This window comes from Triplophysa rosa, unplaced genomic scaffold (assembly GCF_024868665.1).
Source record: "Triplophysa rosa unplaced genomic scaffold, Trosa_1v2 scaffold406_ERROPOS52721+, whole genome shotgun sequence".
In the NCBI taxonomy this organism is placed as follows: Eukaryota; Metazoa; Chordata; class Actinopteri; order Cypriniformes; family Nemacheilidae; genus Triplophysa; species Triplophysa rosa.
In genome coordinates this window covers 36,213-64,165 of record NW_026634407.1, presented here as the reverse complement: position 1 = coordinate 64,165, position 27,953 = coordinate 36,213, and the positions used below count along the sequence as shown (strand labels likewise).

The 27,953-nt window shown below is 38.6% G+C and overlaps 1 protein-coding gene across 1 annotated transcript; it reads left to right on the top strand.

Moving 5' to 3' along the window:
- Positions 1 to 1,589: 1,589 nt before the first annotated feature.
- Positions 1,590 to 25,701, top strand: mfn2 (mitofusin 2). The gene is made up of 16 exons (XM_057328202.1): positions 1,590 to 1,717; positions 1,872 to 2,001; positions 3,472 to 3,596; positions 3,808 to 3,916; positions 4,091 to 4,198; positions 8,599 to 8,752; positions 9,141 to 9,208; positions 9,289 to 9,410; positions 9,810 to 9,936; positions 10,498 to 10,602; positions 12,870 to 12,972; positions 13,049 to 13,269; positions 13,370 to 13,525; positions 17,990 to 18,186; positions 19,621 to 19,755; positions 23,759 to 25,701. Exons 1-16 carry the CDS (start codon positions 1,590 to 1,592, stop codon positions 23,826 to 23,828), a joined length of 2,058 nt encoding a protein of 685 aa, XP_057184185.1. The 3' UTR covers positions 23,829 to 25,701.
- The last annotated feature ends 2,252 nt before the right edge of the window (positions 25,702 to 27,953 follow it).

Sequence of the window (27,953 nt, the reverse complement as noted above, 5' to 3'; positions counted from 1 at the left end):
GTATGAGACAGGACATAAGGCGGGATTGGTGCATCGCCGTAAAACCGGGGGTGTGACCAACTTGGCACAGGATGAGACAACAGCAGCTCGCGGCACGGAGGCGGCGAGCTTGCAGCGTTCATCAGAGGAGAAAGATGCTCTGATTGTGAAAATGTGTGCATTTTTATTACATTTGACACAACAACATCCATAACACAATTGTTCTCTGTGTCGCCCGCAACCGCTAGGGGGACAGACGAGAACCTCGGACTCTTCGCGGGAGGTCCCCCGTCGAGCACTTTCCTCCTCCCCGTGAACTCGTCAGGAACTCGGCTTCGGCCCCGACGCCAAACCTCCCCTCGGGCGACGATCCTTCCCTGGGCCGTGGCGCTTCCTGGGCATGTCTCGCCATTGTTTGGGGCGAACCGCCGGTTCGGGAGCTGCGGCGGCAGAGGGGGCCCCGAGCGTGGGCTGCTTCACTGGTCTCTGCGCTGAGCGCGCACATGGATTAAAGTGAAAAAAATTCTTCTGACTGATTTTTTTTTCAGGCCAAGTCATATTCCCTTAACAGACACTTTATCTAAGCAGTCGAAACCAATAGCGTTTTAAAGGGAGATGTTTTGAACCCCTTTACGTAGTATTGCCAGTTTGCGTATTTTAAAAGCTATTTTTAATGTATGAAAAAAGTATACTTACCTAGACAAATAATCAACCATCTATAACTTTTCAGTGCATTTTTTTATTTATCTTATAAGACCAAACAATGTTTTCTGAACCTCTTAATAATTAACAGAAAAAAGAACAAAATAAAAGCACCACTTAAGACCATAAATTTTGTTTGTATTTGTCTCCAGAGTGCTTTTCACTTTTTCTGCCTTCAGAAACCATATTCCTGAAGCTTGGCTACACCTGACACCCGTTTCAGTGTTTGACAAGCTACAGTGACTAGTTAGAGTGTTTGAGTAGCTTTTCCAAGGTGACCGTTAAGAAGGCAGCCTATCACTTTAACATTTCCATGGCGACGCGGCACTGCTTATCATGTGACACACCTAGCGCATAGTGTTATAATCACACCGGTGTGATCGTACGCATCAAAGGGTTAACAACATTATGAAAAGTGAATTTAAGACATTAAGGACAGGCTGGAACTCTGCAATTAATGGAAATCCATCGTAGACTCGCTGCAATTAACGGAAATCCGTCGTAGCGACGGAGAACTTTAATCCTTGCGCGCAGATGAGGATCGTTGACGCGAAGACAGCTGGGCGGGGCGTCTGGGGAGTACCTGGCACATAGCGCGTGAGTGCTTTTGGTCCTCCGTGAAACGCTGGATGACGGCATCCACGGCGTCCCCGAATAGACCAGAGGGAGACAACGGAGCGTTCAGGAGGGCTCTCTTGTCTGCCTCCTTGAGATCCGTGAGCGTCAGCCACAGGTGACGGTGGAGCGCAACCATGAAGCCCATGGTGCGGCCGATGGCTTGGGCTGTGCGCTTAGTGGCCATAAGCGTGCAATCCGTGGCCGCGCGCAGGTCCTTAACGCCGTCCGGGTTAGGTTCTTCCCCGTCCAGAGAACGCAGCAGCTGAGCCTGGAAAACCTGGAGTACCGCCATGGTGTGCAGAGCAGAGGCAGCCTCCGCAGAGGCGGCATATGCCTTCTCTGCTATGTGGGCGGTCATCCGGCAAGGTTTAGACGGCAGCACCGCCTCGGATCGCAGCGATGATGAAGACGGACCCAGGTGCGCCGCAATCGCCTGCTTGACGGCGGGAATGCGCGCATAGCCGCGGGCTTCCGCCCCATCCACCAGGGAGAAAATAGCCGATCCCGAGGCCACGCTTTCACGACCTCCTCATGGACATCTGGGAAAAAAGGCGCGTGTTTCTTCTGGGCAGCGGCGTGGCAGCGGCGCGGCAGCTTGCGCGGCTCGCTGGCGGTGGCGGGACGCTGCCTAACAAAATCTTCGAGGGCGGCGACTCTCCGAGCCTTAAGCACCCGCACCGGAAGGTCTTCGCAGTGCGGGCAGTTAGACTCAGAGAGAGGCTGGCAGGCTGGCAGGCGGGCTGGCTGGCAGGCTGGCTTGTGTCAAGAGGACATACCGCCACCTACTGTCCCTGTGTGTTTGTATATCTGATCTTATGTTTTACGTGTCATATTTTACTGTTATATATGGAAAACGTGTGTGCTTCGCTGTTGCGAAAGAGAACAGGTTTAGGTCGCAACCATTTGACATCACGGATTCTGACGCAAAAAATAGCGGCCTCCTAGTAAAATATTTTTTCAAAGTTTATGAATACTGTGACAGTTACACTGTTTTTTTTATTTCACAATTATAAAGTCAGTGCCATTGTTCATATATTAAGCCATACATCGCTCTATACCCAGGGATCCTTTTAACGTGTTTGCAATGTAACGTTAACAGTGAGTTTACGGTCTCATTGATTTAACTATGCAGCTAGCAAAGTTACTTAGCCGATAAGCTAACGTTAGCGTTATTCAAAAATTACCGTTCTTTGTGCAACTTCAAATGTCGAACGAAGTTAGAAGTTGTTGCGTCTCCATCTTTAATCTTCGACCCGTATGTTTTGCATATTGCAGTTCGTTTTTTGTTGACCACCTCGTAGTTTTTATACCGGAATGAAACTATCTTTGGTATCATTTTTGCCAACTGGCGCGTTGTTTGACAGTTCTTCTTCATTGGTTGTCCTGCAATTTGATTGGATGGATACTGTCGGATCAAACCAACGTGGATCTAAATTGATTGGATGTTGTGCCGACAGCACACACACACACACACAGATGCACATAAACACAGAGAGAGATAGAGCGGTCCACGTCAACATACTTTTTAATCTTTGGGTTTTGGGGAAAGTAGCAAGTCTTTTCAAGTCAAAAGGCTCAAGTCCAAGTGAAGTCACGAGTTACTGATGTTAAAGTCCAAGTCGAGTTGCAAGTCTCTTTACATTTTGTCAAGTCGAGTCAAAAGTCATCAAATTCATGACTCGAGTCCAAGTAATGTGACTCAAGTCCACACCTCTGCATTGTACCATACGGCTTATTTAAATGTGTCAAAACTACAGGACCCATTCAACAAATTGTTTATTTAATAAAATGAACACACAACAAAATTCAACACATTGTTTATTTAAATTGTTACATTATTAGACACTAGCCAAACACAGACAGGAAGTTATCTGCAGTCCCGGCGCACGCTTCCGATGAAACGGTCTATAATGGTATTCATAATGGTGACGCTGCAAAATGCACAGACTTGCATCACTAAAGTAATCCAAATGTTTCTAAAGTAATCCAAATGTTTCCAATTGTTTCCAAGTCTTCTGAAGTGAAACAATGCGTTTGTAAGACAAAGCAATTGATAAACCTATATTTCTAAAGAGATTAAACTTCTGTTTATTGTTTAATGACCCTTTAAGCCTTATCCGATGTTTTGACAATAGTCAGATTCAAAAATGAGTTGTTTGTGTGTGTTGGCAGACAGTAAACCAGTTGGCCCATGCCTTGCATCAAGATGAGGATTTAGACGCAGGCAGTCTGGTGTGTGTCATGTGGCCAAAAGCAAAATGTGCCCTTCTGCGAGATGACTTGGTGCTTGTGGACAGGTAAGCACTTGTCACATGTGTCGCTTTGAGGCCTGATACATATAATACTACTGATTATTCACTATTAGAAAATATTGATTGTACTCCAAAGTCCATAGAGGTCAGTGTATTAGCATTCTTTAATAGTAAGTGTTCTAAATAAGTGTTGTAATAAATATATTATTCATTATGTGACTAATATATCTGTAAATATGAAATGTTCTTTTTCAAGCCCTGGCATTGATGTCACAACAGAGTTGGACAGCTGGATCGACAATTTCTGCCTTGATGCTGATGTGTTTGTGCTGGTGGCCAACTCAGAATCCACTTTAATGCAAACAGTGGGTTTACTATGAACTTCACATAAAAAACCAGATGACTTTTTTTCTTAAATATCTTAATATAAATCTTTAAACCTTCACTGCATGGTTACTTCATATCTCATATTTGCATTATTTCATAAATTCATATGTCTCTGTGAAGCTTACATTTGATCTATTTTCTGTGATTTAAAGGAGAAATCTTTTTTCCATAAAGTGAACGAGCGACTCTCTAGCCCCAACATCTTTGTTCTGAACAACCGCTGGGACGCCTCAGCCAACGAACCAGAGTACATGGAAGAGGTGTGACTCTCATGACACAACAAACTACACACGGTCTGTAAACTACGACACCATATATCCTCAAATTCTCATTTGCATACCTGTTGGTTACACGTCTGTAAAATCTTACTGGTTTACAGGAATGTTCTGGGCAGTGTATATACTTTAACTCAAGTAACACTATAAACGGGGTACTTCTACGTTAACTGGAGGAATATTTTATTTGAATATCAGAGTAAAAGTAGAAAAGTACTTGATTAATGCACCTAATGATTTAATGTAAGTATTAGAAGTCAAAAAGTATTGACTGATGAACCACGTTTATTTGTTTTTGTTTTGCATAACTTTAACGTTATTTGTAGTAGTTATGGAAAAAATGGCTTACCCATACAGACAGGAACACACAAATATGGGCATATCAACTAGAGCAGTCATGATTACGCAATTCATTTTGTGTACCAAGTTTTAAAAATCCTCGAATACACTTGTACGAGGCACGGTTTCATTCAATAAATGACGAAGAATGTCAGTTGCGTTTGAAAACTTTACATTAGAAGCAGTGAGTGCATCAGCACTACTATGAATGCACCTCATACACTACCACCGCCTCTTTCTCTCTGTTCACTGTACATGTGCGACATAAACTTGCTCATGTTTAAAATCACTTTTTTTGTAGTTTTGACACACGTTCCAAATATAATTCGAACACATTTGAAAAAAAAACTTTTGAAAGAGACGTAGCAGTAAAAGTGAGAGTCTAATAGAAAGTGAACAGCAATAGCCTCGAAATCCAATGATCAGCAGCTTTTATAATCAGATCCCCAGAGCTTCAGCATTTACCTGACTGCACTTTTATCCATACCTTATCCATATATTCTTAATGTACTTAAACATTTTGGGACGGTTTCCCGGACAGGGCTTAAGCCTAGTCCCAGACTAACTTGTCTTGAACGTAAACAATTTAAATATACTATTTTAACTAATGGCTGGAATACACTACAAGACTTTTAAAATCTGAACAGTTTTTTTTTTAAACTAAACATCATACACTTGCAGACTTACTGAAAGATTCAGATAGAAACGCACTAACTGATGAAATCTGCGGACTGGCACAGACTTTCTGCAACAAGTCCAGACTGAAAATCTGGGCAAAATCTGTGCAAAAGTCTTGTAGTGTATTTTAGCCTTTAGGGCTACTCCTGGTTTAACCTAATCCTTGTCCGGGAAACCGCCCATTTATCTTCAGTGTAGCATTAAGCCTTTCTCAGATTACAGGAGTTTTAATATCCTGATAATAATACCGGTCGCAGCACACACATGAGGAAAATCTTGATAGATTCTCTTATTTAAAATCTTAACCATGCTCAAACAAAATATTTGACATTTCTGTCACACAACACACTACAAAATCATTTTAGGATTATCGTTTCAGAGGACATGCGTGTCATGTGATTTCACCAGAAAGCAGATGTAAATAATGTGATGACATGGGGACATCTAGTGGTAGTATGGCCTTATGTCAACTGGTGGTCAGGCAGGATGTTTTGTTTCTGGTAGCAGTTAAATAAAGTTGTGTGAGGAAGCAGCAGCTCGTGTTCACTATGTAAAATACAGAACACAGTGGAAATTGCGAAGCGACAACTTTAAGGACACATTATAGAGTTATTTGTTATGTCGCCACATTTCGACAAGCTGTTGAAATCTGTACATCTCCGCTATCCAATGCACTGCGATTACATTATTGTTTTCTATAAGCAAACCTGTTTCCCCTGTGGCCATTCGCTAAATTGCTCTGGTCCCCATTGGTCCGGTCACAGCCGCTTTCAGGGGTGAGACTCGCAAAATGTGTCGCGTGTGTCTATATGCAAAAGTACACATGACAAAACGTTCCTGTATTTACAAACCATACACACTGCTTTCTATAAGTGAAGGTGCTCAAGACAAATGCATCGCGTTTTCTCTAAGGGAAAGTACGTTACACAGGACAATCCCGTTGAGTGTTTACAAGCCATACACATAGCTTTCAATGAGTGAACAGACAAACGTTTCACAGTGACATTTAACACGAAAACAAAAATGGCGGAAGCACCATGGGTGGACACGTTCAGAAAAAGGGATGGTAATATTATAATAAGAACGGCTACCTACATCAGAAGTAGGGCTGTGTATTGGCAAGTGCCTCCCGATATGATACATATCACGACAGATGGGTCACGATACAATATATTGCTATGTATTTCGATACGATACACATTTGCGATATATTGCAATACTTTAAATAGAAAATGTACAAAGTAGAGCTAGAAATACAAAATGCTGCGCACCACCGGGGGTTTTCTGTAAGGATAAGTGTAAAAACATCCCTTACCTCTGCAGAGTGGCCATGATGTGTGATGCATGGACCTTTAGATCAGAGGTTTGGGTTCTCAAACTGTGGATTGAGCCCATCAAGTGGGTAGCACAGGGGAATAAGGTGGGTCACGAAAGTCACTTGGCTGTTGTGGTGCATTAGTTAAAACAATGAACATGGGCAGTATAAAACCTCTGGTTCATCTGTGCTGTAAATGTCACATCCGTGAATGCACAATAAATGTCATTGTTACTTTTCTTAATAAACTTTTTGTCTAATGCACTGCAGTAGCCAAGTGACTTGTGTTATGACTTGCGAAGCCTACAAACAGCATTATTTTATATAACTCATTACTCCATTACTTATTTTGAAAACCAAAGCACACCCACATCAACTCTGAGAGCTCCAAGCGTTCTTATATTTTTCACCATTCTCACTTCCACTTACTTTTGGCCGTATGTATATGACATGATTTAAAAAAAAATATCGATAGTAGAGGTATCACTAGAGAAAACGCGATGCATTTGTCTTGAGCACCTTCACTTATAGAAAGCAGTGTGTATGGTTTGTAAATACAGGAACGTTTTGTCATGTGTACTTTTGCATATAGACACACGCGACACATTTTGCGAGTCTCACCCCTGAAAGCGGCCGTGACCGGTGTAATCTGCGGATGATCCGCGGGTAGAGCGGATCAATTGATAAAAATAAACATTCTTATTAGTTGCGGGTGGGTTGCAGGAGGACAAGATAATTTATTAATGATGAAAATATTAACGCTATCTAAAATGTAAACCTGTTTAAGACCTAATTTTCACCAGGATCTCTCGTTAAACTGTGTGTTGTGAGGGGAAACAATATAATCACGCTGTCACTCTCTCCTGCACTGAATGAATGAACCCTCATCTTTTTGAGGATAAATAAAGCAGTTTATCTGTCTATAACCATTAGGGATGTAACGATTCACTCAGCTCGCGATGCGATTCACGATACTGATCTCACGATACGATTCATTCACAATTTATTTTTACAAAATTAGTTGAGACAAATTAGGAATTAACAACTGCCCTTTTATTATTTCTTAAATGCTGCACATTTCTTTGTGAAAGAAAACTAATTCAAAATCGAATTCTAAATCAAATGAAAAATGAATACAAAAATCTCTTCAAAATAAACAAACTAAGACTTTGTCTGTGCTTTTATTGTATTTTTTTACATTTAAGAAATATCAGCATATTCACGGTTTCCAAGTTTGCAGTAAACACGGCGGCCCCTGCTGTTCAAAACATGTATTGTGATTCAAATAATATCTCAACCGGCTTGAATCGTCACATAATATAATCGTTTTCAACCGGATCACGGTTGAATCATTACATCCCTAATAACCATACCTGTCAACATTTGGTTTATAGAATCCGGGAGACCTATAAGAGTCCCCTCTGTCCATTCGCAATCCCCGTCTATTCGTTCGCGAACACGTTTGGGGAGTCCCTCGCTCACCATCGCTCGGTCTCTGGTCGGGAGAGGCCCGGAGAGTGTCCGTCAGTGCGCGCCAGCATTCTGGGGATTTACTAGGAGAAATGGTGGGTAAACGGCAGTGTTGACAGGTATGTCTGTAACGCTTTATAGGCTACACGGTCCAAAAAGCAACCGAAAACAATGAGCAAGTTGTATGCTCAAAAGCAAAATATGCTTCTTGAAGAGGTTTTGGTTATTAATCTACTATATTTAAAAAAATGGAATGCAAACTGAGAGCGGACACGCGCCGCAGATCCCCATCAATCCATCTGAGAACTTTGACGAGAGGCTGAAGTGTAGAGTGATGTCATGGAATTTCTAGATTTTTTGGAGCACACGTGACAGACTGTCAGTTTGGAAATAGGACTTTTGTCAGCGTGTCCTTAAGGCTAACTTATTTTTAATAAAAGGAAAAAAATCTTTAATTTTGATTTTACTGGGGCTTTAAGATAGGATTGTTCTATGATGCTGACTGATCCCTCAGTTGATTAAAACTGCAAACTGAGCATAATGTCTGTGCACTTGTAGGATTTAAATGTTTTTTTTTTGTCAGGTGAGAAGACAACACATGGACCGCTGCACTAGTTTTTTGGTAGATGAGCTGCGGGTGGTGGACCGTGCACAGGCCAGCGACCGGATCTTCTTCGTCTCTGCTAGAGAAGTCTTACAGGCGCGCATTCAGAAAGCTCAGGGCATGCCTGAAGCAGGTTGACACATTATAACATCATCATGTTTCAAATGAAGAATTTGTTTCCAAAATGAGAACTCTGTTTTTTATTTTTAAAAAATCATGTTTTTTATTATGTTATCATATATTTATTGTGTTTTACTGTGTAAGTTAGCTGTATTTGTTGAGTTATTATGGCTTAAATCAAAACAAACCAACTGCAGTTTGATTGATATTTATTTGAATGCACAATAAAAAAAACATGATTTTAGAAGTTATCTAATTTTGGAACCAAACTCTGCAAATATTGTTTCCTATGTTCTTGTTTGTTGATTTACTCAACATGAAAAGTTGGTGCTCATATGTTGATGTGGAAGTGCAAGTTAAATGTTGATTTCTAGTTTTTGACCCTTTTTGGATTTATGTAGGTGGTGCACTGGCTGACGGTTTCCAAGCGAGAATGTTTGAGTTTCAGAACTTTGAAAGACGCTTTGAGGTGAGTTTGCTGTTGGGCTAGCACGTATCATTTGTTGAAATTGTTGTTTGCCTGACTGTCATAAACATGCACACCTATAGGAATGCATCTCACAGTCAGCAGTGAAGACAAAGTTTGAGCAGCACACAACGAGAGCCAAGCAGATTTCTGAAGCCCAGCGTAAGATAATGAACTCTGTGCACGTTGCAGCACAAGAGCAGAGGTGAGCACGAAGATGCTGTTATCCAAACACTACTTTTCAGTAATTTACTATAATATGGAGGCCCTGTAGCGCCACCTTTAGACTGAAGTGATGGGGTAGCAGAAAGTATGCTCTTACAACTGACTTTTACGACTATGGTGGGTTAAAACATGTCTTCTTGCCAAGTCTGTGGGTTTTGGCTTGTTTTGAATGGCCATTGCACAGTTTTCACTACACAGATTTGGCAAATCCTGACTGTGTGCTTGTGTAGAATTAGCAAATGAATGTTTGAATCTGATTGCACAGTTTAGTGTATATATAAACAGTACTTTCGCCATCTGTAATCATATTCAATTCAGTTGGATTGACAGAAATGGGTGCATGTAAACGGCTATTGTGACGTGATGGTATGTACTCTAGGATACATTGTTTAGAGATGAAGGAGGAGAAAGAGGACAGACTGGAGTTTATAGAAAAACAGCTGGATCTGCTCACCCTGGACTGCAAGACCAACATTAAGAAGATCACAGAGGAGGTAGAGAAACAGGTAAACACAACATTTAGCACTTTTAATTGTACTAGTACAGTGTTTCCGCTAGGATTTTGTGGAACTGTGGTGCTGGATGATGTCACACGCTAATTAACATATCTGGGATGTCATCACGTGGTTTTGAGTTGCAACTTCAGACCCGTTTCGATTCTACTCTCTGAACATTCTGTATTTTAATACAGCTTATTGCCCAATACAGCTGTTCTCATTTACATATTTTCTGTTGTCAGTTCGGGTTTATGACCAAGGCACATTGCACTCGCGGGGCAGTATTGTCGACATTTTTACACTTAATAAAAGCTAAGGTTTATCCAAAAAGTCGCTAGGTTTGTCGTTATGCTTGTCTTCTGAACTTAGCAATAATGGCTTTGGTGTGGTGGTGCGACACGGCAAAATGAATATAGTGGAAACGCATGTACAAATGTAAATGTTTACACTGTCAGGGTATGTCTTAAGTGTAGACTACCTGAACAGTATTACTGCTAATAAAATTTAGTGTTTAGCAACTTTTAGTTTCAGTTAAAATTTCAAACACAAGCTGTTTTTGTGGATGTGCAGGTGTCCAATGCTATGGCAGAGGAGATCAGGAGACTGGCTGTGCTTGTGGATGACTTCCACATAGATTTTCATCCATCTCCAGTGGTGCTGAAAGTGTATAAGAACGTGAGTGTCTTTTCTATTTAAATGTCTGTTTCTGCTTTTATATCTGTTTTTTGTTTGGCGTTTCACTCAAAATTGCACCGCAGCCAAATAACATGATGTGATCTTATTTCATTGGAAATGAGTGTGTTGTTGCCTGTGGCTCGTGGTCAAACTTTGACTTCAGCCTTAACGTCTATTCACATTGACCGTGATGAGAAATAGCGAGCAGAACACATGGATTAAAGTTCTCCGTCGCTACGACGGATTTCCGTTAATTTCAGGGTTCCAGCCTGTCCTTAATGTCTTAAATTCACTTTTCATAATGTTGTTAACCCTTTGACGCGTACGATCACACCGGTGTGATTAGAACACTATGCGCTTTGGCTGGCACTGAGCCAGAGACAGACTCAGTCATATCACAACTACGCAGTGCTTTCAACCACATAATGTTTAATTTAGCCTTCAGACATATACACGTGCCTACAAGCACAAAATACATTTAGAGATTGTCTATATAGCGGCAATAACAATCTCCTCAAATGTAATTTGACGGATGTGTTTTATTCAGATCAGACACGGTATCTGCAATGTAAGCAATTGTTAAGATCACTCAATTCTTCTACCAGTTCACCAGGCACTTACGTTTGTGTTTTTAAGAGAAGTGGATGAATTCACGTGATGTAAATCCGACAGATCTCAGACCACGGCAGAAACAAACATGGCGGCGCCCGCTTATAGCTCACCTAACGCGATCATTATAAAAGTGTTTAAACAACAAAACACATTCACGTGCACATATTTGACAATCGGAATGTTAGATATTTCTTGACATAGTTAACAGTTTGTGAATTTTTTGATTAAAAGAATGTAAAAGCAATGCATCAGTCATACAGCCGCTGTGGCTCTGCGGTGTGTCACATGATAAGCAGTGCCGTGTCGCCATGGAAATGTTAAAGTGATAGGCTGCCTTCTTAACGGTCACCTTGGAAAAGCTACTCAAACACTCTAACTAGTCACTGTAGCTTGTCAAACACTGAAACGGGTGTCAGGTGTAGCCAAGCTTCAGGAATATGGTTTCTGAAGGCAGAAAAAGTGAAAAGCACCCTGGAGACAAATACAAACAAAATTTTTGGTCTTAAGTGGTGCTTTTATTTTGTTCTTTTTTCTGTTAATTATTAAGAGGTTCAGAAAACATTGTTTGGTCTTATAAGATAAATTAAAAAATGCACTGAAAAGTTATAGATGGTTGATTATTTGTCTAGGTAAGTATACTTTTTTCATAGATTAAAAATAGCTTTTAAAATACGCAAACTGGCAATACTACGTAAAGGGGTTCAAAACATCTCCCTTTAAAACGCTATTGGTTTCGACTGCTTAGATAAAGTGTCTGTTAAAGGAATATGACTTGGCCTGAAAAAAAAGTCAGAAGAATTTTTTTCACTTTAATCCATGAGAACAGCCGACGAAGTGTTCACAGCAAGAGTAAGACAAATGATCGTCATTAGCAGACAATGAGTTTGATGTTGTTGTATGTCTCACTATGCATTCTACTATCTAGTGCATGAATTTTAGAAGGGTAGTATTGTCGCAAATGGTTAGATGTAAAATACTTGTTTTATACTAACCAGAAGTATAAGCAATTTCCCAGATGAAGGCAAATCACATTTTTCACACAACTCAATGCACGTTACAAATTCCTAACGTCTAGGGCAGGATTGCGACACTAAAAGAAATGGATGGATGGCGGTGGTTAAGTGTGTTTGTGGCAGCAGTAAGGCACTCCCTATCTCCAGTGGCAGTAATAGATCTACAAATAAGATGACCACCCTAGATGACAATTCGAAGTATTTTTATTTACAAAATCATAGGAGAGTTCCAGTTCAGGAGGGGTATTGCCAAAAACAACAAACAAAACCTCTCTAACTTGGCATTAACAATTTAATTGCCCTAAAAGAATTAAAAATACAACAAAAATAACCTTACTCCGTATCTATCATAACCAGGAGAATTAAGTAAAATTAAGGCCAATTCACACCGCACAGACAAATGCCAACAAACACAGACAGACACACCTGTCTGTGTTTGATGGATCAGTGTGATACCCCTCAGTCGGGGTTTGTTGGGTCGTGGATTGTCTGATGCACTGTCTGTATGTTCAAATAATTTATCATAATCAATGTCCCAACTTTCCTGCAGCTATTGCCATTAATTTAAACGTTATAGACTACTGCAGTAGAGCTGCTTGCGTGTCATTTGGATCATGTTCTGTTGATTTGATTAAATTGCAGGAGCTTCACAGACACATAGAGGATGGTTTGGGCAGGAATATGTCAGAGAGATGTTCCTCTGCTATAACTGCTGCCCTACAAACCACACAGACTGATATGATCGGTGAGTTTTTTTTTTTTTTGCACTGTGTTGATACAGGTTACAGCAGCAGGTAATGTGAGATTTTCATTTCCCTCAGATGGTCTGAAGCCCCTGCTGCCCATTGGGGTTCGAGAGCAGGTGGATAAGATGGTGCCCAGACAATGCTTTGCCCTCAGCTACGATCTTAACTGTGACAAACTTTGCAGTGACTTCCAAGAAGATGTTAGCTTTCACTTCTCTCTGGGCTGGACAATGCTTGTCAACCGTTTCTTGGGTCCCAAGAACACACGTCGTGCCCTCATGGGCTACAATGACCAGGTAATGTTAATTTATTTTTTTTAAAAGGTAATTATAAATTATTATATGCTGTGGTCATTTATCTTCTAAACTAAGGAAATGTGTGTGTTTGTTGTGTCAGGTTCCAAGGCCATTGGCCATCACTCCGGTCAGCACTAGTATGCCTCCTTTCCCTCAGGGCACCATGACCCAGGAAGAGCTCATGGTTTCCATGGTAACAGGACTGGCATCCCTTACCTCTAGGACATCAATGGGTATTATTGTCGTTGGAGGAGTGGTAAGAGTGCATTAATTACCTTGATTGTGGCAGCCCACTACAGTTTGATAAACCATAAATATTCTTGCACAATAATATAAAGATCTCTAATTTTGTGTTTTGCACTGTTGTTACAGCAAAGTATTTATCATTCACAGACTGTGGTTTTCTGTACGCACACATTCAAAGTGTTGTAACTTTTTCCACATCTTTTTGCAGATACAGTCCTGCTCACCATTATTGGCACCCTTGGTAAATATGAGCAAAGAAGGCTGTAAAACTAAATCTGCATTGTTTCTCCTTTTGATCTTTTATTTAAAAAATATACAATATTCCAACATTTCATTAAAGTAAAACAATTTGAAGTAGGGGGAATATCACATTGAGAATTTTTTTCTCTAATACACCCTGGCCACAATTATTGGTACCCCTAGAAATTCTTATGAGTAAAATACCTCCCAAGTATATTCCCATTGATATTTACATTTTCTTAGCACACCAAGGTGACTAGAAACATGACGTTGTCCAGTTGTGACTTCTTGTTGCACAGGAGAATAAATATTAGTAACACAAAGCCCAACCCCCCCTTAATCATTTATCACAATGGATAAAACCAAAGAATATAGTTCTGATGTGCAATATAGTTCTGTTGAGCTACGCAAAATACAAAATGGCTTTAAGGAAATAGTTAAAACAATAAACAATGTCATTTCCAACATCAGGGATATGATCAAGACGTTTTAATGGACTGGAGATGTTGAAAATCAGCTTGAAACAGGATGTGTGTCTATATTGTCTCAATGCACAACTAGGAGAAGAATTTGAGTGGCCAAAGACTCTTCAAAGAGCACAGATGGAAAATTGCAGTAATCAGTTGAATTTTGGGGTCAGAAAGCATTTAATAAAAATAAAGGAAAACTGCACCTCCATCACCACAAGTTGTTTGGGACACTGTTCAAGAAACAAATCTTCTGCTCTTATGCAAAAATATACTGCACCATATTAATATGCCATACTGGAACTTCAACCAGGACTGGGGTATATGGCCATATGGAATGAAAAAGAGTTTTTTTGGCCGCAATAACACAAGATAGGTTTGGTGCACACAGGGATAAAATAATTCCCCATGTCCACAGTTAAATATGTCACCAGATCTTCATTGTTGTGAACCTATTTTTATACCAGAGCATGGTATCATACCATGCACAAAAATGACAAAACAAAAAAACAGGTTTGTGACAACTTTGCAAATTTATTAAAAATTAAAAACTGAAGTACATTGCATTAGTATTCATACCCTTTTCTGGGACACTTGAAATTTAGCTCCGAAGCATTAGTTTTGCTTGTTGATGTTTATACACTTCGAGTGGAGTTAACCTGTGCCAAATTCAATTGAATAAGTATGATTTGGAGCGGCACATACCTCTCTATAAAGGGTGCAACAGCTGAAAATGCATATCAAAGTAAAAACCAAGCCATGAGGTCAAAAGAACTGCCAGTAGAGCTCGGAGACAGGATTGTGTCAAGGCACAGATCTGGGGAAGACTTCTGAAAAAAATCTGCTGTATTGAAGGTTCACAGAGGCATGTAGCCTCCATTTATCCTCAATGAAAGAGGTTTGGAACCACCAGATCTCTCACTTGAGCTGACCTGTCCAAACAGCCATCGATGGAGAAGGGTCTTGGTTAGAGCAGTGACCAAGAAGCTGATGATCACTCTGGTTGAGCTCCATGATCATATATGGAGATGGGAGAAACTTACAGAAGGACAAACATCACTGCAACACTCCACCAATCTGGGCTTTATGGCTTAGTGGCCATACTCAAGCCTTTGCTTAGTGAAGACACATGGAAACTTGAAATATGCAAAAACGTACTTCAACGAATCTTTCAAACTGTCAGAAACAAGATATTCTGGTCTGATGAATCTCAGATTCATGCATCATGTCTGGAGAAAACCAAGCACTGCTCAACACCTGTACAATACCGTCTTAACAGTAAAGTGTAGTGGAAACAGCATCATGATGTGGGGGTGTTTTTCAGCTTCAGGGACTGTACACAAAATACGGAGATAATGATCATGAAAACCTAGCCCAGAACATTCAGAACCTCGGACAGGGCAAAAGGTTCATTCTCCAACATGACAATGATCCTAAGCACACAACTAAAACAATGCAAGAGTGGCTTATGGACAACTCTGTCTATGTCCTTGAGTGGCCCAGCTAGTGCTTGAACCCAACTGAACATCTCTGTAGAAACCTGAAAATGTCTGTCTACTGATGATCTCCATCCAACCTGACAGAGTTTGAGAGGATCTGAGAAGAAGAATGAAAGAAAATTGCCAAATGCAGATGTGTAAAGCTTTTCACATCATACCCAAAAAGATTTGAGTCTGTAAAGGTGCTTTAACCATTTTCTGAGTTGAGGGTATGAATACTTATGCAATGTACTTAACTTTGCAAATTTATTAAAAATAAAAAACAAAAATGTCAAAAATCAGTTTTTTGTTTTGTCATTATTGTGCATGGAGTGTAGATTAATGTAAAAAAAATAATCATTTAAAGTAGTATAAGATAAGGCAGCAGCATAACAAAATGTGAATAAAATGAAGGGGGATGAATACTTTTGCAAGCCACTGTAGAAGAAGAAGAAGAAGTTTTATTTATATAGCGCCTTTCCATAGCTCAAGGTCCCTTCACATAGTGCTATACATACATTTGCACATCCACATACACATTACAAACACATAAGGCCACAAATAGCCACATTATCCAAAATACATATTGAAAAGATACGTTTTTAGCTGTGTCTTGAAGGTAGGCAAGGATGATATATTACGAAGTGTAAGGGGTAGCGAATTCCATAATTTAGGAGCATTATCACTAAATGACCTACCACCTACAGTGGACAGCCGAAAACGAGGAATGGACAAAAGACCAAGCTCTGATGATCTGAGGGTCCGGGCAGGAGAGTAGGAGCAGAGTAGATCAGACAGATATGGAGGCGCAAGACCATTTAATGCCTTAAATGTTAGAAGTAATATCTTAAAGTGAATATGTGATGCCACAGGTAGCCAGTGAAGATCATGCAGTAGGGGAGTAATGTGAGCAGAGCGCCTGGTGGAGGTGAGAACTCTAGCTGCTGAGTTTTGAACATACTGTAACCTTGCTATGAGTTTTTTAGGCAGACCAAAAAGTAGAGCATTGCAATAATCCAGACGTGATTTGATTAATGCATGAATTAGGATTTCAGCATCAGCTAGAGTGAGAGAAGATCGAAGTCGTGCAATATTACGAAGATGGAAAAAAGAGTTTTTAACGACAAAAGAAATATGAGAGGCAAAAGATAGAGATGTCAAATAAGACACCAAGATTACGGACAGATGAAGAAGGTTTAACATGAGTCCCATCAATTTCAAAGGACAGGTCACTGGACAAAGGACACTACATGTCATCATGTTTTATATCAAATACCAACAAGTAAAAAAAATCAAAACCTGACTTGCTCTGCTAGAAATATTATAATGGGTCGTGGTTAGATCGTCCATCAGCACTTTGGTTCAAAATAAACATCAACATCAATAAAAAATGGGTCACTGAACACAAAATCAAGATCCTGCCATAGCCATCCCAGTTCCCTGACCCGAACCCTATAGAAAATGAGTGATATGAACTGAAGAAGAGGTAGCACCAACATTTGAAGGATCTGGAGAAATTCTTTATGGAGGAATGGACTCAGATGACTCTCAATGTAATCTCAAACCTCATCAGACTGAAAAGAAAACACTCAGAGCTGATTTTCTCATAAATTAAGGTTGCGGGGTGAATAAAATACAAGGGTGCCAATAATTGTGGCCAACATATATGGAAGAAAAACATTTTTTTCTCTATGTGATATTCCCCCACTTCAAATTGTTTTCCTTCATTGAAATGTTGGAATTTTGTAGATTTTTTAAATAAAAGATTAAAAGGAGAAACAATGCAGATTTATTTTTACAGCCTTCTTTGCTCATATTTACCAAGGGTGCCAATAATGGTGAGCAGGACTGTAAATGGACAAATACGCACACTGTTATTAAAGGGGAAGTTCACCCAAAAATCAACTTTGTGTGATTTTTTTTACTCACCCACATGATGTTAAACATGTTTAGAGAACTTCTGCCGTCTTCAGAGCACAAAAAAAGATATTTAGGTGACATCCGAGAGATTTCCAGGCCTCCTCATAGACATCATGGTGTCAGTTTTTGCCAAGGTCCAGAAAAGTACTAAAGACATTGTTAAATTGGTCCATCCGTGCATAGTGGCTCAGTTGAATTTTTTTGAAGCGACGAGAATGCTTTGTGCGAAAATCAACCCAAAATACCGACTCAGTACGGGGATCTATGGATTTGGTCATATTTATAAACCTGAGTTTATAAGCTTGACATTACATTTGTATTGTATGGAAGAGAGCACTAATGATTAGAGAATTGGAATGTGTGTTTCAGATCTGGAAGGCTGTTGGCTGGAGACTCATTGCTCTCTCGGTGGGTTTGTATGGCCTGCTGTATGTCTATGAGAGACTCACTTGGACAACCAGGGCCAAAGAGCGGGCATTTAAAAGACAGTTTGTGGACTATGCCTGTGAGAAACTACAGCTTATCGTCAGTTACACTGGATCCAACTGCAGCCACCAGGTTCAACAGTAAGTTCCACTACACTTACTGTTGTGTCGACTACAGTAATGTGTTGAATCATTGCAGCTAGGGATGGGACGATATATATTGCACCTGTCTAGGTCGATTCTGAAATCGCAAAGGCTTTGATTCTGTTTTTTCCTGTTTCCTGATTTTGTTGAAGTACTGCTCGATCTAAAAATCACTATGAGATTGAGTCGTTTATAACGTGCATTTGAAAAAGCAACACTCGTCAAACACCATCATTATAAATATATTTTATTATCATGAAAATACCTGAAAAGGTTTGAAGAACAGCGATAGAATATGACCATTGGCATTTCCTGGAACTGTCTGTAAATTGTACTTCTTCCGTGTCCCATATTCAGAGTTTCTGCGCAAGAGCGCCCTCTGGCTTTTGGATGTGGCTGCATTTAACCGTAATTCATTGAGAAACTGAGCATATCACTGCGTCTACACCGGATGCAACCTGTTGCAATGCGACACGACAAAAGACATTAGAAACGCTTTAGAACCCATTATAATGTAAAAAAAATTCCACTCTGGATGCGTCGCAGCTGTCGCTTCCAGTGTAGACACTGTGTACGAATTGCACCATATATCACCCCAGCCCTAATCGCAGCCCTACATTTCTTTTGGGTAGTCTATCTTGTAATAATTGATACTATTTTATTTTGTGTATATATAAAATGTCGTTTATGTGTAGACCTATAGCATTATATAACTAAATATAACTAAAGCAACATCTTTGTGTTTGTTGTAGACACCTAGCTGTTTGCTGTCCTGTTAGACATTCAATAAGTAAATATTAGGCTATTTTAATACAAATTTTTTCTCTTTTCAATTCTTCAGACAAACAAACGACGTCATTTAGGTTTAATAGCTAGTAAATGTGTATTATGGGTATAACAATACGCCAGTGCCACCGTTCGGTTCATATCACGGTTTTGGAGCCATGGTTCGGTCCGGTTCAGTTCTGTTAAATGTTGGGTCAGCGTTCATGGAATGGCAACAGCAATGCTAAAGAATACTAGATTCATATGCATAACAATAATTGAAACAAAGCACTGTCACTTCATTCAGCGTGAGCGTAAGTTTCTTATCATAAGTGGTGTATCACGGTTTTCGGTTTGGTTCGAATATTGTTACACCCGGTTTGGTTTGAATATTGTTGTGTATGATATCATCTGTAAAACAATATGATTCATAGTGTAAGTTTTGAGAGTTATTTCACTGACAAATAAATTGATTAACGTGAGCACTGCTTAATTCACCTCCTCCAGTGTAGGAATGAGCTGTAACAACTACGATAAAACATACTTCTGTGTATGCACAGTTGTTTTCCAAAATTTAAATGGATGTTTTATAGGCGTCCTTTTCACAGTGATGCAAAAACTCAATATTATTTGTGGCAGGCTTGTAAACTGACCTTTGTTTGACAGAGAGCTGGCCAGCACCTTCGCTCAGCTGTGTCAGCAGGTGGACGTGACCAGACAACAGCTGGACAATGAGATTCGTGACCTTAACAACAAGATTGAGCAGCTAGACTCCTTGCAGAGTAAAGCCAAGCTGCTCAGGTGAGGCTGTCACATCCATTATTGTGAGACCAAAGGTGCTTGAAGTGTCATTTGCTGTTTGATTGGCTGTAAAATAGCCTTCAGTTAAATATTTGATTAAGTTGCAGTACACAACATCTAGTGGACATTCACAAACTTTGGGTATTGATTAAAATTTTTAATAATGTCTTTCAGAAATTGCTTTACATTTAGCAAGTATATGTGATGCGATCTGGGAAAACTTGTCGGATGTCACGCTGGGTCGTTTTCAGGAATATAAAAACAAATCAAATCATGTCTATCATCTCTGAAAATATCTTGTCAAAATTCACTTGTTTTTTGCTGAAAAATAGCGATTTAAAGTGGTAAGCTGTGGTTTAAGGAAATGCCTGGCAGAGTTACAAAAAATCGCCTGTAGCTTTCCCTCTCTTAATACTACAAAGACAGTTTACCTATGAAAGTTAACCACATAACATGTAGAATGAAGGTGTATCTATGCACATTTCCCAACAGTCCTGTGTAAACTTATGGCATGCAAGTTTTTTATACAATGTTATGGTGACATGGCGGAGCTCACCGTCTGGAGCACCAGGAGTTTTCACGGTGTGCCGCTACTCATGTGAGCTGCCTCCGGAACGCGATCACAACAAGGTGAAAACACAAGGTGTGATCAAAGTTCAGAGACTATGCCCATGCTGAACAACGAAAAATGAATTCACTACTTCCTAGTTGCTGTCCTCTTCAGGGTAAACTTAGCTAGTATGTGCTCCTGACAGAGCTCTCATTCTTAAAGTGTGCCCAGGACCATTTTCATATCTCAACTCGACTTTTATTTATATAGTGCTTTTTACAATTTTCATTGTTACTAATCAGCTGTACATGAAACGTTAACTATAAGCAATACATTACATTTATAAAAATAGAAAAAGTATCAAGAGCAGAGTGAATAAATACACTCTCATTCACACACGACACACAAAATATACAGTGCGCACACACATACATACATACACACACGCTCACATAGCGCACATGCACTCACACAGGCGCACATCACACTCAATGAACACAAACTATCATGCACAGTACACATACACACATGCACAAAGCACAGACAACAACCCATACGCTTGAAACATAGACAGTCAAACCCACATGCACCGAACATAACATACACGCACTGACACACACACTTACGCATGCCAAATACACATACATGCCAAACACATAACCATATGCACACACAGCAGTGTATCACAAACAAGCACAGAAGAGACGCACACACATGATAAAAGAAAGAGAAATTAAGGTAACATATTATGTAGACTATAAATTCATATACAGGTGCTGGTCATATAATTAGAATATCATCAAAACGTTGATTTATTTCACTAATTCCATTCAAAAAGTGAAACTTGTATATTATATTCATTCATTACACACAGACTGATATATTTAAAATGTTTATTTCTTTTAATTTGATGATTATAACTGACAACTAATGAAAATCCCAAATTCAGTATCTCAGAAAGTTAGAATATTACTTAAGACCAATACAAAGAAAGGATTTTTAGAAATCTTGGCCAACTGAAAAGTATGAACATGAAAAGTATGAGCATGTACAGCACTCAATACTTAGTTGGGGCTCCTTTTGCCTGAATTACTGCAGCAATGCGGCGTGGCATGGAGTGGAGTGGATCAGTCTGTGGCACTGCTCAGGTGTTATGAGAGCCCAGGTTGCTCTGATAGTGGCCTTCAGCTCTTCTGCATTGTTGGGTCTGGCATATCGCATCTTCCTCTTCACAATACCCCATAGATTTTCTATGGGGTTAAGGTCAGACGAGTTTGCTGGCCAATTAAGAACAGGGAAACCATGGTCCTTAAACCAGGTACTGGTAGCTTTAGCACTGTGTGCAGGTGCCAAGTCCTGTTGGAAAATGAAATGTGCATCTCCATAAAGTTGGTCAGCATCAAGAAGCATGAAGTGCTCTAAAACTTCCTGGTATACGGCTGCGTTGACCTTGGACCTCAGAAAACACAGTGGACCAACACCAGCAGATGACATGGCACCCCAAACCATCACTGACTGTGGAAACTTTACACTGGACCTCAAGCAACGTGGATTCTGTGCCTCTCCTCTCTTCCTCCAGACTCTGGGACCCTGATTTCCAAAGGAAATGCAAAATTTACTTTCATCAGAGAACATAACTTTGGACCACTCAGCAGCAGTCCAGTCCTTTTTGTCTTTAGCCCAGGCGAGACGCTTCTGACGCTGTCTGTTGTTCAAGAGTGGCTTGACACAAGGAATGCGACAGCTGAAACCCATGTCTTGCATACGTCTGTGCGTAGTGGTTCTTGTAGCACCAAAAGTGCCAAAGCTACCAGTACCTGGTTTAAGGACCATGGTATCCCTGTTCTTAATTGGCCAGCAAACTCGCCTGACCTTAACCCCATAGAAAATCTATGGGGTTTTGTGAAGAGGAAGATGCTATATGCCATACCCAACAATGCAGAAGAGCTGAAGGCCACTATCAGAGCAACCTGGGCTCTCATAACACCTGAGCAGTGCCACAGACTGATCGACTTCATGCCACGCCGCATTGCTGCAGTAATTCAGGCAAAAGGAGCCCCAACTAAGTATTGAGTGCTGTACATGCTCATACTTTTCATGTTCATACTTTTCAGTTGGCCAAGATTTCTAAAAATCCTTTCTTTGTATTGGTCTTAAGTAATATTCTAATTTTCTTAGATTCTGAATTTGGGATTTTCATTAGTTGTCATTTATAATCATCAAATTAAAAGAAATAATCATTTGAAATATATCAGTCTGTGTGTAATGAATGAATATAATATACAAGTTTCACTTTTTGAATGGAATTAGTGAAATAAATCAACTTTTTGATGATATTCTAATTATATGACCAGCACCTGTATAGGGTAGTAATAATTCATAAAAAATGTTAGACTTAAAGGAATATTAATATTAAGTACAAAATTTGAAAGCTGATGTCAGCAGCAAACAGTGCAGACAGTGTGCAAACAGTCCAAAACTCCAGTGGAGAAAAAAACCTGATGCTTTCCATTACACTCCTGTAAGTGTCTGTCAACTCCTGTGAGCTCTGAGGAGGGGCGGGGAAAAACCCTCAACAATATTTCGAATTTGGACTGCGATACCAAGCTCACCCGCTAGGTGTCAATGTTAAATACGGCTCCTTTAAATTGTAACTTGAGTATGTAACTTACTTATAATAGGCACAGTGACTAAAATAAGTTTCACCACAGTAAAGTGACTTTTGTCACAAGTGATGCTTGACTGTTGTGCTTTTCTTCATTGCCCATCTTTAAATTTATCAAAATGACATACCTGAAAATCATAGCCATCAGGCGACTTCAGATAACCATAACTATTGTTTCATACAAGCAATGAAAGAAATAAAAACAGATTTGAAAAAATTTCACCATGTGATGGGGTTTCCCAGATCCCATTACATATTTTCAACAACATATCTTTTGGTACCCTTTTAGATTTATTTCTTTACTGAACTTGGTGCAATGCTGTGTAAAGTGCACACATTTATGAATCAATATTTATGATTCAAGCAACCATAGGCATTTTAATCTACCTTCTGTATGAAGCTTTAAAATGCAAGGGAGCTCTCTGATTTTTGGACTGGCTCATGAACAAATGAAATGTACACCGTAAAACAGTACGTCTTTACAAGTCAATTCAACAATTTTACATTTTGATAAGTGGTTGATTTGATGCAATAATTGCTTAATTTCAAATTTTATTTTGATGACTTGAAATAATGTCAGAAGTCATTAAAAAATGATGAAAATAGTACATGGAAATGGCAAGTTTAAAGCAGAGATTTTATACTTAAAAATGTTTTACAGCGTAGTAGTAGTTTTTTGAATAATATTTGTAAATATTTAGGGTTTGTTCACAAAAGTGGAGGATTTGTGAAGGGCTTGAATGTCAATTTGTATTATGTTACATAATGTCTGTGTTTCTCTTCTACAGAAACAAAGCTGGCTGGCTGGACAGTGAACTGAATATGTTCACCCAACAGTATCTTCAACAGGGTCGATAGAAAGATTACTTGGGACCAACACTATGAGCAGTGTAAAACAGTCTGATTATCTTTTAATATTTCTTACTGCAAATATTGTAACACTATGCCATGCCTGGATAAATACCAAATATAATTTGTTATTGCATATCTACAATGTTTTATTGGTATTTTTTTTCTGAAATTTGAGTCCTGACTTTATAGTGATATGCCTCATTAAAGAGAATGTGCTTTGTTTATTTTGTTTTGGCACAGAACACTTTTTTCAGTTTAATACAAGAGTAACTACTATTTATTGACATGAGGTCATGTAACTTGATCTCCTTGTATGTTGTGGCTGTACGGATTTCCAGGCTGAGATTTCTCGGAATACACCAGAAAGTTGCAAAAAGTAAGACAACCATTTTAAATTTGCTCTAACATGTCTTGTAGGGTGTGCTGTACTACAATGAACTAAAGTGGGATTACTGCTTTAACAGATTAATATATGAAAAATTATTTAAGATTAATGTGTTGTCCCCATTTAAGTCTTTTCGTGTATTCAGAAATCTAACTGTGTAAAAGAGTTTTTAAAATGGCAAGATCTCAGTTGAACTGGAAAGGAGGTTAACCTCGATCGAAGTCTGTCAGAATTCAGTGTAAATACAAGCTCAGTGTTGCTCCGATACCTGAAATAGGAGCAAAAATAAATGATATATTTCCCAAAGTCCTGGTTTGCCTAACTTATTGTGCAACAAAAAAAGAAGTGATTGTTTTGAAGATACACCTGCTTTGTGCAATAAACGTATAATATTTTTTGCTTTGTTTGTGTACACCATAGTAATACTTATTTATTGTATCAATACTGGCACTATAGACGGTTTCATCTTAACAACATAAACAAACGTTACTGCGCCTGCGCACTTTTGTGACCACAACTGAACTTCCGGTACACATTCACAAACAATTGAGTGCCTGTAGATTATTTCTGATAACAAGCAAAATATAACGACAGTTACTTGTCTAAACTTGTCTCTCCAATATTTTGTATTTGGACCCAATACCAAGCTCAGCCGCTAGATGTCAATGTAACACGTGTTTTTCAAATGCGACCTAACTACAGGACCCATTCAACAAATTGTTTATTTAATAAAATGAACACAACAAAATTCAACAAATGCTTTATTTAATCCAATTATTATACAGTAAAATAAAAATACAAATAAATATGAACATAAATAAAATAAAATATAAATAGTTATATTATTAGACACTAGCCAAACACAAACGGAAGATAACTGGGGGTCAGGCAGAACGATCTATATATTTAGTCAAAAGTAAATTGCAACGACCTATCTGGCTTCTATGCCAGGCTGTGTACCAATTTAAGGTAAATCCCAACAATAAATTTCCAGGACATCAAAATATATATACTGTATATATTTAGAAATAAGCCTAAGAACCAACATTGTTCAATGCGAAACTTTTTAAATTAAGCATATTTACCTATATAACACACAAAACGTGCTGAACATGTTGTGTATTTCTTTTGAAGTGTATAACCTATACATACATACAATTGTGAGATTTCATTATTTTAATGAATAGAGCTTTGAATGTGTGAGCCTTTGTTAACCAATCAAGTAGTCCCTCACAAATCTATGGTCTATGGGAACGGTTTTGGTTTGGATTATGGTGTGCCAACTGTTTCAGAAAATGATATATGCACTTGTGTTTTGCTGCTTGTTTTGCATTCATTTTCCAGCAGGTCCATATAGGGAATGGTACAGTGATTTATGTAAAATGTAATGTATAGATAAGCATGCAGAGACTATTGTAAAATCATGTGTTACTCACTATTGCTGTTGGATGAGATAATAAAGGTTTTCAAAATATTCTGCTGGCTTGGTTTTTTGTGATAAGGGTCTTCAAGTTGAGTATTTTTCCTTTTTTTTCTATAGCTATTCAGCATATTTTAAGACATGAACCAAATCAGCTCTGAGGTGTTGCAATTGTGTTTTTGTATAGTTTAACACTATGTACCTTCTGTCCCAAATAGTGCCCTTACTGTCTTCCTGGACACTGCGATTTTTTTTCACATGTGGATATGTTGCTCAGCACAATATTGCAAAAAGTCAACATACATTAGTGTATTTCCTCATCTCATATGTTTAACTGTTGCTTTATAATCGCAATAAAATATGAAACCCATAGTTATCATAATGGTGACTTCATTCTGCAAGAAGCACAATACATTTTAATGTAATACTTAATTAAAGAAGCTAATTAAAGGTCCTTCTTACTGCATATTAAAAATGGCAAATCTGAAACTTAATTTGCTGTTTAATTAAATTACTTATAACAGAGTAAGTACTTCATTTTTATTGGGTAAAATTATTATTTTTTTTAGCTCGAATAGTTTAAAAGCACTCTAAAAATGTTGGGTAGCCTACTTGAAGGGTGTTTTAGTGGGCAGTGGTCATAGTTTTTGACATAAAAAAAGTAAAAAACTAAGTAAATTAAATAAAATGTAAAGTTTATAACATGGAGTTAATTAATAAATTAAAACTAAAGACCCAGATGTTCTGCACAATGCAAAACTGTTATGAAAGCCCTAATTGTTACCCAACCCATTACATGAATATGTCCATTTATAACACTGATGTTTCAGTTTTTAAACCGTAATTAAGGCCTTAATGAACATTGCGCTGCTGCCCCCACTTCACATCCCTGAGCTTATTTGCATGTTAATTATCATTAGCTTCATGAGGGGAAAGAGACCCATAACAGCTTAATTAGCAGTTCAATCATATTTTTGGCCTGTTGTTAAAGAAAATCAAATATGTTAGCTCTTTTTTCATAGCCCCATCTTTTTGCATGCTTTCTTTAGTATATTTAACGAAATCACAACCTTGAAATCTGTGTTGCTGTCATAAACGGTGGTGTTAGTGCAGTGCAGTAGTGTTTGCTTTACTAGAGTTTACTTGTTAAAAGCTTACACCCATTTACAATTGTATGAGACTGGTAATTTATTATAAAATATGTTCTTCTAGGCCTATGTCAACTAACAAATCTCTGTCAACCTAACCAAATAGGTTAAACAGTACTTTTCTCAAACATGAATTACCTGTATACCATCCTACCAAAAGAGGGCGATAAAGCATCACACTACCAAATGGAAAACCCCCACAAACTGCAGTTCATGCTTAAACCATATCAGACATTTAGAGGTGAACAACTCTCTTAGTGTTTGCGTTATATTGCAGTATAGTATTTAATAAAATTGATTTGGGGAATGTTTGGTGAATGAGTTGACTTATGGGACACTACTGTGTTTTAAAAACACTACTACCCTTATGACAATGAAATTGGGTCAGGAAGAGACGTTACCACAAATTAAAATGTTCTAATAGGGGAATATTTGTGTTATACTTGTAAATTAGATGAAAGGAGATCACCTTTTGTTACACCTACAATATATTTTTTTGTCTAATTTCAACATTTGAATCTGCTTTGTAGTATAGGGTACAGATGAACAAGCTAAGACAGTAAAGTGTCCCATTTGTTGCATTTGATGCCTTAATTAGGTGATTGATAAATGATTTATGTTAGAAAATAATATCGGAACGGTCCTACTTTATTTTAACTGATTTAACAAATTTCACATTCACATACGCATTTTTACAGTATTATGGTACAAAATCATATGTCATGACAGATGAACTGCAGTGAAAGAGTCAATGCAAATCTCAAGAGCTCTCGGCTTCATGTCAGCTGCATGTAGTACATCAGAAAACCATTTGGTTACCAATACAGAGAAAATGGATGAAAGACATTTAGACTGGCCAAGCTATAACAACATTAGAATAAATTTGTACAATATTTTGCTCCGCAGTATTATGCTATGCATTTATGTTGTTTTGTTTTTGTGATGGGTTTAACTTTAAATCTTTTCTTTGACTCCATATGTTTGTACCAAATAATTATTGGAATCATTCCACTAAAAGCCTACCAACTAGCAATAGACAAATACACTTCCAAGAAATCACTTTGCAATCTGACCATGTTTTTTTTATAGAAAAAATGATTTAATCAGAAAAATGGTTGCAATGAGTTTACATATACATTAATGTTCAAAATGTTTTTTTTTCCTAAAATAACAACAAT